Source organism: Geotrypetes seraphini, chromosome 14 (assembly GCF_902459505.1).
Source record: "Geotrypetes seraphini chromosome 14, aGeoSer1.1, whole genome shotgun sequence".
In the NCBI taxonomy this organism is placed as follows: Eukaryota; Metazoa; Chordata; class Amphibia; order Gymnophiona; family Dermophiidae; genus Geotrypetes; species Geotrypetes seraphini.
This window is the reverse complement of record NC_047097.1, coordinates 61,043,906-61,058,752: the sequence shown is the minus strand read 5'-3', so window position 1 is coordinate 61,058,752 and position 14,847 is coordinate 61,043,906. Positions and strand designations below refer to the sequence as shown.

The 14,847-nt window shown below is 44.2% G+C and overlaps 1 protein-coding gene across 2 annotated transcripts in view; it reads left to right on the top strand.

The window, feature by feature from the left end:
- The window catches only part of PPP1CA (protein phosphatase 1 catalytic subunit alpha), a 42,921-nt gene extending 29,924 nt beyond the window's left edge, over window positions 1-12,997 (top strand). For both annotated transcript variants that reach the window (XM_033920542.1, XM_033920543.1), the window contains exons 4-7: window positions 703-807; window positions 3,131-3,354; window positions 7,918-8,052; window positions 10,800-12,997. In XM_033920542.1, coding sequence (XP_033776433.1) covers window positions 703-807; window positions 3,131-3,354; window positions 7,918-8,052; window positions 10,800-10,910 — 575 coding nt within the window. In that variant the 3' untranslated portion in view covers window positions 10,911-12,997. The remainder of the gene's footprint in view (window positions 1-702; window positions 808-3,130; window positions 3,355-7,917; window positions 8,053-10,799) is intronic.
- The last annotated feature ends 1,850 nt before the right edge of the window (window positions 12,998-14,847 follow it).

The window sequence follows — 14,847 nt, the reverse complement described above, 5'->3', positions numbered from 1 at the left end:
GTCCTCCTTCGAATGATGGGGTGACACAATCAGATTATTTTTTGCTCTATGATACTTTTCATCACATTGTCCTTAATAAGCTGGATTCTCTTTAGGCTAGAGCAGGGGTGGGCAACTCCGGTCCTCGAGAGCCGGAATCCAGTCGGGTTTTCAGGATTTCCCCAGTGAATATGCATTGAAAGCAGTGCATGTAAATAGATTTCATGCGTATTCATTGAGGAAATCCTGAAAACCCGACTGGATTCCGGCCCTCGAGGATGTCCAGCTGATGTTTGGCAGTGTGTGTGAAACGCCAGCCACTGCAGCGGACACAAACCTGGATATTCAGTGGCAGTATCTGATAGTGGCTGATCATTTCATATCTGGATTTAGCAGTGACCGCTGCCGCTTTTTGGAAAGCTGTGTGACAACTCTTAACTATCCATAAAAGTTATGGATAATGCCGCTATTTGCATGTGGCGATTCTTCTCCAAATAGCCTCCTCAATTTGTTTAAGCATTTTGGTTTCATAACGGTAAGATCGTACGAGTGCGCCAGACTTATTTAATCAGTAAGCTGAGCCGATCTGAGGTGGGGTTATTTCGCAGGTATTGACAGAAGGGGCTCGTTCTGACACGGCGTCCGTCAGCATTTGAGGGACTCTCGGAGATGGGCTGTCGTCTTAACGTGAGCAATATTTTCATATTCTGCCCTCCCCTGCAGGCAAACGACGCTACAACATCAAGCTCTGGAAGACCTTTACGGACTGTTTCAACTGTCTCCCTATCGCTGCCATTGTGGATGAGAAGATCTTCTGCTGCCATGGAGGTAAGGGAGGTGTGCGGTCCGGGGCTTGTATACCTGAAGGAGGCTTTCTGTCTGCTAGGAGGAAGGTTAATCGCTGCTAGGCAGCTATATGGTTTGGAGAGGGAGGGGTGGCAGATGTCGGGGAATTGCATTCTCACACTGGGAACTCTGGGAACAGGAGACGAGGAGATGCCAGTGCAGCTAGACTGAAGAACGAGAGGGTGCATGCCTGGCCGTATGAAGAGCACCTCCTATGTGCGAACCTATTCTGCCCTACCTTCATGCCTACCCGTTAGCTGAACGGGGGGGGGGGGGGAGGTGTGTGTGCACGAGAACCTCTCTTCCCTTCTTAAAACTTTCTAAAGTGCCATCACCACATCTTTCTAAAATCCACATAAAGGCATCTCATTCCCATCCCCCTCCCTCCTCACGTGAGAAGCAGATGTGTACACATATACCCCTTGGTACCCTTTTAAAGATCCATGGGAGGTGTCTAGTGCAGGGTTCAGGTGGGGAAAATTCATCTTAGGCATGTAAAAGGAAAGAAATGAGAAGACATTTTAGGCCTCAGAATCCCGCCGTGCGCCCAGAGCTGAAAGGGGCATTTTTGAAGGAGTAGTGTGGGCGGGATGTGGGCCGATCTAGACTTAGTCGTACTGCAGGGATAATCGAAAGTTTAATGACAGAACTTATACGTTGCGACTTAGGCGATCTAAACAACCGCCTACTCCAAACTACCTCAACCAAACACAGGAGAACCCGCAAACCGTTCACGCATCCCCCAATCAGAGGCGTCAAAACGAAAAAAACTGTACGATGGCCTTCTAGCCACACAAGCAGCAAAACTAGACTAGCAATTCTCCAATTTATTGATAAGGACCCCAAACTACAAATCGTTCAGAAAAGAAATAAAACCCATGTTATTCAAGAAAACCTTGAAGACAAACTTAACACCGCAAGACTCATCCCAATTCTCTGAAGCAACTCGCTCTACTCTTCAATTCCTCTGGAAATGGCCAGATAACTTCTTTTATAATCCGCCTTGAACCGCAAGGTATTTGCGGAATAGAAATCATTAATGTAATGTAAAAACAGGTCTAAATGCCCAGGAGGTATCCAAAGTGGCCTGATAACCACTGCAGGGACAAAGTACAGACCCACACTCCCCCAGTGATCACTGGCCCCCCTCACACCACCATAAAAATTGGAATAAAAACATACATACCTGCCTCTGGAACATCAGCACCTGGTATAGGAAAGCGTAGTAGAACTGCACAGAGGTGGCATAAGCTAGTGAACCATAGAGAGGTTCATTGCATTCATAGTGAAAATTGCGCACCCACCAAAACCCTCCAAAACCCTACTGTACTGCCATACAGGGTCATCTGCAGCCATAAGGGCTATTAGGGTGGTAGACAGGTGGGTATAGTAGATTTTGGGTGTGTTTTGGAGGGCTCACCATGACCTATAAGCATAGCAGTGCCCTGTAAGGTGCCCCACTACTCTGTTGCCATGTCTGGGTGGCCAGCCAATCACTTTGCTGACCCCTCCTATGTCCAAAAGGTCTTGTTCTAGGCGTTTTTACTTGGATGAATTTTTGGACAAGAATTCGGTATAAAGATAGATGGTGGTTTGGACGATCAAATGGCTGGACGTACAAGTAGACGATTCTAAAAAAAAAAAAAAATTTTGGACATATTTTTTGAGTATGGACTTTGGATGTTTCCAACTTTGGGCAACTAGCGACTTGGGCCCAAAACAGACTTAGATGTTTCTTTTTATTGTGCCCCTCAACATGGTTTAAGTCCATTATATGTGATTCAGTTGATTTGTAGACCTACTCTTGCTAGAATTCATTTTATTTATCATTTTAACTTAACTGTCCTTTCCAAGTCTGAGGAATGTACAATATAGGAAAGTTTTTCAGTCTTCGGGGAGGGGGGGGGTTCTATAAAGTTTCTAATTTTTGGTCAGTGCTTCCAAGGGAAATGAAATCTTTACCCAATTTTGATCCCTATAAGAAGGTGATTAAAACTTACTTATTTAGGGAAATATGTTTCTGACTTAATTCATTTTATTGTTGTTTTTCAATGTTTAGCTATCAAAGACTAAAATGGTTTAACACACGCTAAATCTCCGGCAGTGCTAGCCGCTACCGCCTCCTCTTGAGCAGATGGTAGTTTCTTGGCTAGCGCGGGGGTTAGCGCGTGATTAAAAGTCACGCAGCTTCGTAAAAGGAAATTCCTAAATATTGTAATTGATCTAGCAATCTTTGTTATCCGCTTAGAACTTTACCTGGCAATAGTGGAATATAAGATCTGTCACTGTTCTTCCTGCCTTCCAGGCTTATCACCTGACCTTCAGTCCATGGAGCAAATCCGCCGAATTATGCGTCCCACTGATGTGCCTGACCAAGGTCTGCTCTGTGACCTGCTCTGGTCTGACCCAGACAAAGATGTGCAGGGCTGGGGCGAGAACGACCGAGGTGTGTCCTTTACCTTCGGCTCTGAAGTGGTGGCTAAATTCCTTCATAAGCATGACCTGGATCTCATCTGCCGAGCCCACCAGGTGAGATTAAGAAGCACTGCTCTTAAAACCGACTAAAATCCTTGCCTTTATATAGTTCCAAACAAAAGCAAATAATTGGACCTGTGTCTTAATTCTTGAAATTGAAGTTGAAAATGATGGCAACCTGGTTTTATAAAACTTTTTTTTTTTTTTTTAACATCTTTATTGATTTTCCAAACTACCATTCTGCAAACAAACAAATCCAAAATATATAATATTACAAGAAAAGCACATTAAACGTATAGACATTAATGAACAATTATTTTCCCCACCATCCCACCAAATAATCAGAAAGTAGATACCTACAAGAAACTATCCACATGTTCCCTGAATTAAACTCTAATGCAAAACCCTCCCCCCTCCCACCCACCCTGGATGTGTATGCTGAAAGGTCAATAAAATAAGTTATCATTCCTTACAAAGCTTAGTCAATGGTTCCCAAACATCCATAAATTTATTGTACCGTCCCTGGTTTTAGAAAACTGTGGCAAAGTAAACCTTTTCTTTTTTTAAATGAAGTGTAAAATACATGTAGGAAGATACAGTGGTGCCTCACACAACAAACTTAATTGGTTCCAGGAGCAAGTTTGTTATGCGAAAAGTTCGTTATGTGAAACGTGTTTTCCCATAACAATACATGTAAAAAAAAATAATTCGTTCTGTAGCATAAAATATGCTGTCATTTTTCCCCATTTCCCAGTGCAGCAGCATAAGGGGTTAGGGAGTTTCTCAGGCTGGCAAACTGTCTTCTCCTCTCCCTCTCTAATGCTCCTCCTATGCTTTCCTTTTCTGTTCTCTTCCTCCTTCACCATCCCCTCCTCTTTGTCCAATCTCTCTCTCTCTGCTTCTCTCCTCCTCTCTGATTTTCTTCTTCTACCTTGCCTCTCCTCCACCCTCTGATGCTCGTCTCTCCTGATTCCCCCCTCTGGTGCTGGCCGACTCGTGACTGGCACCCATTGGCTGCTGCGCGCGAGACCTGCCAGCGGCCGGATGCAATGGGAAGCAGTCATCTGTTGGAGGCTGTAGTCGGGAGTCAGCGCCGTTAAAGCTGGTGGTTCTGCTTAGAAAGAACCACGTGCCTGTTTAAAACTGTCACGCCGCTGGAGCCGGGAGGCGACAGAGAGCAACCGTTGCCAATCCAGCGCGTCTCTCCCCGTCTCCTCCCTGTGCGCGCATGCTCGCTCTCAGGCCTCCCCTCCCCACCATCCTAACTCATACCTGAGGCCATCCACCACCAACACCACTTCCGCAGCTCGCTCGCGCTTCGATACCCCGTCCCCTCTGACGCGGCCGCCTCGCTGGAAACAGGAAGTGTTTGGGGGGGAGGGCTAGATGCTGGATAATCGGGGGAAACAAGTGAGAGAGGGCAGTTAAGCGCAGTGCCTGCGCGGAAGGATGCAGCTCGGGCGACTTCGTTGTGTGAAACGAAGTCCGTTGTACGAATCAAGACAAGAAGTTCGTTGTGCGCAGCGTTCGCTGTGCGAGGCGTTCGTTAGGCGAGGCACCACTGTAATTCACTGAACCTTTTACCTAAATGCTAAATTTACAACTTGGTTCAATAGGCAGCCAGGGCAAGTCATTTTTAATGCTATGCTGACATAATTGCGTTTCTTCAATTCTTTTTGAAGATGCAGGGCTGTGTTCTGAGAAGCTGAAATGCTTTTTCCTCATTGGATTTGCCTCCTTTTTTTTTTTTTTTTTTACAAACGTTATGTGTTCGTTAAAGAGAGTTAGTTAGGCCCTGAAATAGAATTGCAGTAGTCTAATCTACTCTTAATAGAGTGCAGGAACTACCAATACTATATTGGAAGGAAACTGAAACCATAATGAATTAAATGTAGTTTAAGAGCTAAATGTTAAACACCAGCCCTTCACTCACTGAGGTATCCTAAACTGAAGAGGAGCACCTGCTAACAGTGGAACATTTTAAGCTGATGATTAACTCTTAGAAACCCATAAGGCTGCCAATTTATCCTGATTTCAGACCAACCAATGGTTTAGAAGACAATTTGGTTAATGGACTGAATATCGCCACTAACTGGTTTAAGTTCGGGCTCTGCCCACGCTTCACCTTCGGGCCATTTCAGCAGTTATCGGACAGTATTCAGTGGCAATTACCTCTTACGAATATTGACGGCTGGTCAGACTCTTCTGCCTGGTTAACCTGTATTTGAATATTAGGCCCAATAGAATTAAATTCTTCAGTAAACTCAATCTGCTTCTGCGTAGGCTAAATAAACCCAATCTAAATTCTTGGGGCCTCAGATTGTGTTACCGTATATACTAGAATATAAGCGATCAGAGTATAAGATGAGGTACCCTTTTTCCCCGCGAGAACCAGTGGCAACCATTCAGCGAGCGGTTCAGCAACGGGCAGGAGCACAAAATGCTCATTCCTGCCCAGTACACCGCTGGACCACCAGGGATTCAAAAAGGTACTCGGGGGGGGGGGGGGGGGGGGGGGAAGGGAAGGGAAGGCGGGAGGGAGGGAAAAAAAAAAAATTGAGTGTCGGCCAGGACAGGAGACAGGAGGGATCCCTCCTCTCCTGGCCCACCAGGTCATACAGCATGCTGGCGGAGGCCGGCAACAAATCTGGGAGGGGGGCGGGTGGGCGCTGATCCAAATATAAGACTAGACCCCCATTTTTGGGCCATTTTTTTAGCCCAAAAATCTCATCTTATATTAGTGTATATAGGGTACTTCCGTCTTAACATCACACCCCATCATATAATAACAAACATAAGGATGATTAGAGATATAAATCCACCCTACACATGCATTACAATCCACAGAAGATTTGCCTTGAGCTTCCATTCATTAAGCAAATAAAGCTTGCGGGCATTCGGCGTGCCTTATTGACTATTCAAGATGGAATGTGCTACCATTGGACTTTAGGAGTGCGTCTAGTTATCTTTCATTTAGGAAAACATTTAAAACTCTGCTTTCCAGAACTGTTTTAGATAAAGGGTTGAGTCAGGAATATTTTTATGAGTCAGATTATGTTTTGTCTCTGGCAATTGATGGAATTAAGGAGATTTTTTTTTAATGATATAGTTTGACATGTTTTGTCGTTGTTTGTGATCTTGTTTTAACTATGTACAGTGGTGCCTCACACAACGAACTTAATTCGTTCCAGGAGCAAGTTTGTTATGCGAAAAGTTCGTTATGTGAAACGCGTTTTCCCATAACAATACATGTTAAAAAAAATAATTCGTTCTGTAGCATAAAATATGCTAAGATGACATAAAAAAAGATAAATTTTTGGTTATTATTTTTATTTAGATACATCTAAAAACATAATTGTTTTTTAAAACAACACACATTTTTTAAATTTAAAGACAGACTAAGTAGAGTCTAATTTTACAGTGAGAGGGCAGAGTCTCAGCGGCAAAAACTGGGACTTAACTGTTCATTTTTTTTTTTTTTCTACCGTGTTTCCCCGATGATAAGGCAGGGCCATCAAATAAGACAGCCCCCCCTTTTTAGAAAAAAATGTAAAATAAGGCACCCCCCCGCAAATAAGCCACCCACCGATACCTGCGCTTACCCGAATCGGGTGGTACGGTGGGTGACTCCGTGTGGTCCCTGGCACCCCCGATACGATCGGGGCAAGAGGGAGCTCAAGCCCTCTTGCCCCCCCCGACTCCCCGACACGATCGGGGCAAGAGGGAGCTCAAGCCCTCTTGCCCCCCCGACTCCCCGACACGATCGGGGCAAAAGGGAGCCCAAGCCCTCTTGCCCCGCCGATTCCCCAACTCCCCGACAATATCGGGCCAGGAGGGAGCCCAAGTCCTCCTGGCCACGGCGACCCCCTAACCCCACCCTGCACTACATTACGGGCAGGAGGGATCCCAGGCCCTCCTGCCCTCGACGCAAACCCCCCCTCCCCCCAACGACCGCCCCCCCCAAGAACCTCCGACCGCCCCCCCAGCCGACCCGCGACCCCCCTGGCCGACCCCCACGACACCCCCAACCCCCTTCCCCGTACCTTTCTGTAGTTGGCCGGACAGACGGGAGCCAAACCCGCCTGTCCGGCAGGCAGCCATCGACGGAATGAGGCCGGATTGGCCCATCCGTCCCAAAGCTCCGCCTACTGGTGGGGCCTAAGGCGCCTGGGCCAATCAGAATAGGCCCGGGAGCCTTAGGTCCCTCCTGGGTGCAGGGCCTGAGGCACATGGTCGGGTTGGGCTTGGGCTCCTTTTTGCCCCGATCGTGTCGGGGAGTCGGGGGGGCAAGAGGGAAGTTAAGCGCAGTGCCTGCGCGGAAGGATGCAGCTCGGGCGACTTTGTTGTGTGAAACGAAGTTCGTTGTACGGATCAAGACATAAAGTTCGTTGTGCGCAGCGTTCGCTGTGCGAGGCGTCCGTTATGCGAGGCACCACTGTATATTGATATTGTAACTCGCTCTGAATTGTTGGACATATGCGAGTAAATACATTTTTTAAATACATAAATGGTAATATGAATCAATACATTTTTGTAACAAAGCCCTGGGCATTTGCTTGTACCTCACCTGAAGCCGAACCCACTTGTGAATAATTCAGGACTCTCTTCCTTGCTCAGGTGGTTGAAGATGGTTATGAGTTTTTTGCTAAGCGCCAGCTGGTGACGTTATTCTCGGCACCCAATTACTGCGGTGAATTTGACAACGCAGGAGCCATGATGAGTGTGGACGAGACCCTCATGTGTTCCTTTCAGGTGGGTGTGCACCTTTCACCACCAAAAGGTGTCATATATGCAGGTAAATTAGGGAAATCCCCTTTCTTCAAATTCACTGAGCTTTGGAACAACCTCCCTGCCCTGCTGCGGAACCTAGGCTCATTCCAATTATTCCGAAAGCATCTGAAAACCTGGCTTTTCTCCAAAACGTAAAGCTATCTATTTAAAATGTAAAGCTAACTATCCTCTTCATAACCTCTAATTTCTTATTATGTCCTTCCCTCATTTATTGAATTACCTGTAAACCGTGTCGAGCTCTATCTTTATGGAGATGATGCGGTATACAAACTTAAGGTTTAGTTTAGTTTAGTTTACCACTAGGGAAATCCCAGATCCTCCTGTGAAGAAACCAAAACACTGTTAGAAAAGTCAGCAACGAGGAGGCATGGGCTTAAGGCCTGGATGTGGGCCTGCTCAGAGCAGTCACTGGAACAAAAGGCAGTAGTTCCTGGAATTAAATACAGAATTAGGTCTCTGGGTCTTGCCTTGTATAGACAAAGATTGTCAATATGCCCCCCTCCTCCCGTTTGTTGATAATAGTTGGGGTTTTTTTTTTCTCTTATTTAATAACTTGTACTCGTGAACACCTCTCTAAGGCCTACATGCCTCTGTTACTCAGATCACAAAGGGAAAAAAAGATAATTTTGTATACAATGTCCAGAGCATGTTAAAGCTAGGATACCCCAGGGAGGACACAAATGAAGAGCTGAAACCACATGTCTTTCTGCTGAAAAACATGAAAATGCCATGACTAGGGTTACCAGATTTTCCAAATGGAAAATCAGACCCCTAGACCTACCCCCAGGCCCACTCGGTTTCACCCATCTCCCGCTGCCTGTTCCCCCATCCCTCCTTCCTGACGGTGATTTGCTGGAAGCTTTTCAAAACCCGGACAAAGTGCTGGGTTTTGAAAAGCCGTCCGGACCCCTGGATATGTCCTCAAAAGAAGGACATATCTGGGGAAATCTGGACGTCTAGTAACCCTAGCCATGAGGAGAAGGCATTATCCGTTTGTGACCTGGGCTAATATTGTCACATTATGTTAATGCTGCTGTTCCTGTGGAGTACTGTTTAAATATTGTCCCTTACCCCCCCCCCCCCCCCCAGCAGGAGCTCTCTTTTTTTTTTTTTTTTTTTCCAAAATTTTACATTATCATTTATACAAATAATAAGAAAGAAAAGGAATTTTACAGAAACACAAAGACAAGTGATATAACCTCCTAAGGGTTCTTCTATATAATTTCCTCTAGTCCACATAATTGAGAGAGAAAAAAACAGGCAAATGAAACAGACATATTTAAATATAATCCTGATCAATAAAGATCAAACATTCTGGTGTATAAATACAAATCAAAACTCCAAATTATTAATTATGTGGTGAGAGAAGAAGGTAAACTTGTTTCATGACGTTGTAAAAATTGTTCTAACTGCATTGAGTCCCAGTAAACATAATCATTTTCCTGAAATTTAATCAAACATTTACAGGGAAACTTTAAATAGAATGTGGCTCCCAAAGCCAATACCCTAGATTTCAAAACCAAAAAAGATTTCCTTCTTAATTGTGTTGCTTGGGCCACATCTGGAAATATTAATACGTTGTCTCCACAAAATTTTGTTTGTTTATTCTGAAAATAAGCTTTCATTATTAAGGATTTATCTATTTCTCTCGTACATGTTATTAAGAGTGTAGATCTAGTTTGGATTATATCCTGCGAGTCCTCTAAGAAACCAGTTAAATCAAAATCAATCTGTTCCAACTGATCTATACCCGGTTCTATGGAAACTTTTTTTCTTCTGAGGAATATAATATAGATTTGTTAGAGGCAAATTTTCTATATCAGCCATTCCCAAAACTTCCTTAAAATATTTCTTAACCAATATTTCAGGAGATATAGGAGCTCTCATTCTGCATGTCCACCAAGGTCTCTTTCCCATTGAGGGAGGCAGCGGGGGTGCCTACCTTGGTGTTTTCGCCTTTCCCAGTACATTTATTGACAATGAAAAAAAAAAAAAAATGGGGCCTGTACTCAGGCTCTCTGCAGCTGTTGGTAGCTGGGGCCTAGATAAAGGGCTGATTCTTGGCACTTGTTGTTTTGTCTTGACTAGACAGTTGTACTCTGCACAGCTTATCTCGTATGTCTGTGTACGGCACCATTTTCATTTGAACAGGGCTGTAGAAATGACCTGTCCAGCTCTGCATAAAATTCTGACAGCCGCCTTTATAGCATCCTGCTTTAAGGGATTTTACAACTGGATGTGGAGACCTAGGTTCAAGATAGTTGTATATGTACAATTAGAATAGAGCAGATCCCTGTGGTGGATTCTACTTCTACCTATTCGGCACATCACCTGTTCCCTGTGTTCACCATAAAACATTTATCTTAGATTGTTAGGCCAGTGCCAGCCATAAGTTGTGTTTTTTTTTTTTATTAGGGGTGTCTGAGGCTATAGTAAATAATAATAATAACTTTATTTTTTCTATACCGCCACAATCTTATGACTTCTAGGCGGTTTACACTGAAGAGAGCTGGACAATCGGCGAATTACAGAATACAAATAGTAAAAATACACATATTTCTCAAAGTTATCAGTATGGTGTTATTAGTTTTATAATAGCCTGTTATGCAGCGAGATTAAGGAAAATTACGCCTCTTAAGATTTCTAAAAGTAACCCTTCTCCATTCCTATCCCCTTAACCGATCTCTTTTTTTTTTTTTTTTTAACAGATTCTGAAACCCGCTGATAAAAGCAAAGGCAAATATGGACAGTTCAGTGGCCTGAACCCTGGAGGGCGGCCAGTGACTCCACCTCGCAATTCGGCTAAGGCCAAGAAATGATAGAAAGATGCCTTTCCCCTTGATTGGTTGTTTTATTTTGTTTTTTCTTTTCATCCATTTTTTTTTTTTTTTTTTTTTTAACAAGTAGAGCAGAATCCATGACTGCTCCAGTCTGAGCGGGGATGTTTCTTGTCATCTCTTCATCACTGCAACTTTGTGCCTTACACACACTCTCTCTCTCTCTCTCTCTCCCTCTTTCCTGCCCCAGCAGAACCTCCCTGTGCTATGGGGGTAGAGGGAAGTCACTGTGATAACACAGTCTGAAATGTGTCCTTTCTTCTTTTCAATGTAGCTCCTTTTTTCCTCTCCAGTTTGTAGTTGGAGAGGGGCTGCTCCTTTCAGAGATGAATTATAAGCCCACCTCTCTTCCCCAAAATGATTTAAGATAAGAGTTCTCTTCCGTTGCTTGTATTTTCACAGTGATCAAAGGCTTGGGGTATGAAAGCCTTTCCTTTATGAAATATTTTTGTTGTGAGAGAAAGCTCTGCAGAAGCAAGTCGCAGAAAAGGCCCTCATTTTCTGTCCTGAGCCCTTTCGTGCTGCCCCCGATTCCAGCAATCACAGTACTTGATGGATATGCTCCTTAAAATGGATATTTTTTTAGTTGTATTGCTGTTTCGGACAGTAGCCCTGTTTTTTTAAATTAAAGTCTTTTGATCAAAGGTTTGAAATGAATGGAGAACACAGCCTGAACTTGGCCAGCCTCTGTCGCTGCATAGTCATGAGGTTATAACTGGCACTGGAGTTTCTAGCTTGCTGCCTTTGGCTGGCTGGAGCCTAGAAAAGGGCTTTGTGGAATACTTGGGATGTTATGGAGCTTGGGGAGCAGGTGGGAGTGGCTGTCTTGCAGCGAGGGGTGTCTGGAAGGGGCTGCAGTGGAAGACAGACCTGAGCAGAAATTCTGAATCGGCACGGGTTTGGGAAGTTCTGGAACTGGCTCCTGCCAGCTTCAGCGAGGCAAGGAAAGTTTTGGTGATATTTTTTTTTTTTTTTAGCTACTTACCCATCTCTAAATCGCTATCTGTCCCCTCTCCTGAACGGGAACCAAAGCAGAGGATGCTTTGGTGCCATTCACCATCTTTGTCATGATTTAGCTATAAGCTCAGTACGCACTGGAAAGGCAAGAGACTGGGTTAGTACGAGCTCGGACAGTCTAGGTCAGTGGCCCCCCAACTCTGTCCTCGAGGACCACCAGGCCAATCGGGTTTTCAGGCTAGCCCTTATGAATATGCATGGAACAGATTTGCATGCCTGTCACTTCCATTATAGGCATATTCATTAGGGCTAGCCTGAAAACCAGTTGGTCTGGTGGTTCTCCAGGACAGAGCTGGGGACCACTGGTCTAGGTAGAAAGTAGGGTGTGCTCTTTGTTACAGACAGTGCAAGGCAGTGTGTCTGTTCGGCTGCAGCCCAAGTCACTGCAAACAGCTCCAAGCGTTTTATTCCATTTTTTTGTAACCTGAATTATGGAAATGTACTCCTAGCAGTAGTGACCTGGAGGAGAGATGGTGTTTTATTCTGCCACCCTACGTTGTGTGGGTGTGCCCAGCTATGGGGCATCTTTGAATAAAAGCGCAAAAACAGCAGCTGTGCCATGTCCTGTTTGTGTAAGAAATTGGGACATGAAAATCTCAGGAGCCGGCGTTGAAGCGCAGGTACAGCTTCTGCTGTAGGGCCGGGGGTGTTCGATGTGGTTCTCCAAGGTCTGCAACCCTGTTAGGTTTTAAGGATTCCCCCAATGAATATGCATGAGATCTATTTGCTTATAGTGGGAAGCAGTGCATTGAACTAGATCTCATGCAAAGTCACTGGGAAAAACCTGACTGGGTTGAGCACCCCTGCTTTAGGGTTTGCGTTTTGGTTCTTTTTCCTTTCAGGTTCAAGTGCACCATTTGCTTCCTGAAGTTGCTGACAAGCCGTTCTCGGTCTGACCTGGCCTTTTAAAACTTTCTGTTCTCTTAACATACACAACTACACAAATATCAGAGGATAAGACTGACTTTTCATCTCTGCTATGATGGAGCTGTTGTGATGTAGAGGTGTGTTTTTGTTTTTTAAATAAAACGCCATGGAATTTTTATTATTTCTATATTTTCATTCAGTGTTTTGTGTTATAGGCAGTGGGATAGGGCAGAACAATAACTTTCCTTTCTTTCCAGCATGCTTAGAAAGACACAAAAGGAAATAACAAGTGGGAAGGGGTTTTTGTTTGTTTTTTTACAGCTCCTTATAAAATACCACATACTATTTCTGGACCTTTGCTTTGCTGGAGTGCTGGACATAGATATACTTACACAAACTGTCTTGCCACTCTACCCTCTGTCTGGTTTGTTCTTCTTACCTTCCCTTAAGTCTCTTTCCTATCTAAATCCAGATTTTTTTTCCCCTCTCCTGCTCTACAATATCAGAAAGGCAACTGGTTCACTTCAGTCTCTACTTAAGGGACTAGGGCAGGGGTAGGCAATTCCGGTCCTCGAGAGCTGGAGCCAGGTCAGGTTTTCAGGATATCCACAATAAATATGCATGAGATAGATTTGCATCTCAAGGAGGCAGTGCATGCAAATCCATCTCATACATATTCGTTGTGGACTTCTCTGACTGTGGCTTCAGCCCAAGGTGGAGCATTTGGACGATAGAGATGACTTGAAGCTCTTTCATGACATTTAAACTGCTGAGAGAGTATTGTAAGCTTTCTCTTACTCGCACCAACTTCCTTCCTCAGTGGTAGCTGCAGTATTTATTGTAAAGAAAGGGAACTCTAAGTTGTTTGCTGTGGTTCTGACCAAAGGTAGTTGAGTAAAGCCAGTCTGAATTCCAGACTAGAGGGTGGTGGTGGTGGTGGTAAGAGTGTGAGCCCATCGGGACAGATAGGGAAAAATGCTTTAGGCTATAAGTGATATATAAATAAATAGTAATTTAGCAAGTTGTGGTTTCAGGACTGGCGCAGTGAATGTGCACGAGAGCGCTTTGCCTGCCCTGAATTTCCAGGACTCTCTTGTGCAAGTTCAATGTAGCAGTCTGAAAACACAACTGTCTAAATGTTGTCTCTAAGGGTAGTGTTGGCAAATATTGCCCTATTTAACCTGTGATTTAAAAAAAATAAATAAATATATATATATATATTGATATTTCATCACAGAAGTAGATATTAACTCCCTAGAGTGCGATTCATTACCTATTTAACCTCACCCATGATTTTTAGACTTCTGTCATATTTTAGCTGTCTCCAACCTAAAGAGTTTCACAATATTGGTCTTTTTGCATGGGGGGATGGCCAGTTCATTCATTTGATCCAAATGCTATTGCAGGCCTAGGTGTGACTTCAATAGCAATTCTATGTAAATGCTTCTAAAGGCTGTTGAAATGCAACTGTGTTTCTCACCTGTATCAGGTTTTTTCTCTAGTGTAGACGGCAGCATCAATCAGGCACACAAGTAGTTAACATCATCTTCCCAGTGTAAAGTTCTGAGTATGCACAGTGGCTTCTTGGTAACGATTTTAAAGCTCAGGAAGAAAAACACAATGAAGGGAGGTGGGGAGGGACTGTGTATCTTGTCAATCCTGCTATCTCTGGAAAATGTCTGTTACAGATGAGCAGCAGTTCCTGGGGGCTGTTGAAAGGCTGAAATCAAGGATCTTGCCCTGGTTAACGATGCGTGTGGAGAAGGAAGCATCTTTGAGATAAGCAGGTGCAGCCTGTCTCCCTTTGTCTCAAACTTTCCTCACAGAAGAAGTTGAGATCTCTGAGAGTTAAGAAAGTTAGGGAATAAGCCTCCAGTTGTCTTAGGGATCAGCAAGTATGTGAAGACAGACTGGTTTTAATGCACTGCTTTGCAGGAAGAAATGTACTTCTTTCTGCAGCAAGTACATAAGGGGTTTCGATAACTGAGACTATGGTAGTGAATATGCAGACAATCTTTTCTAGTGCTAAGAACCC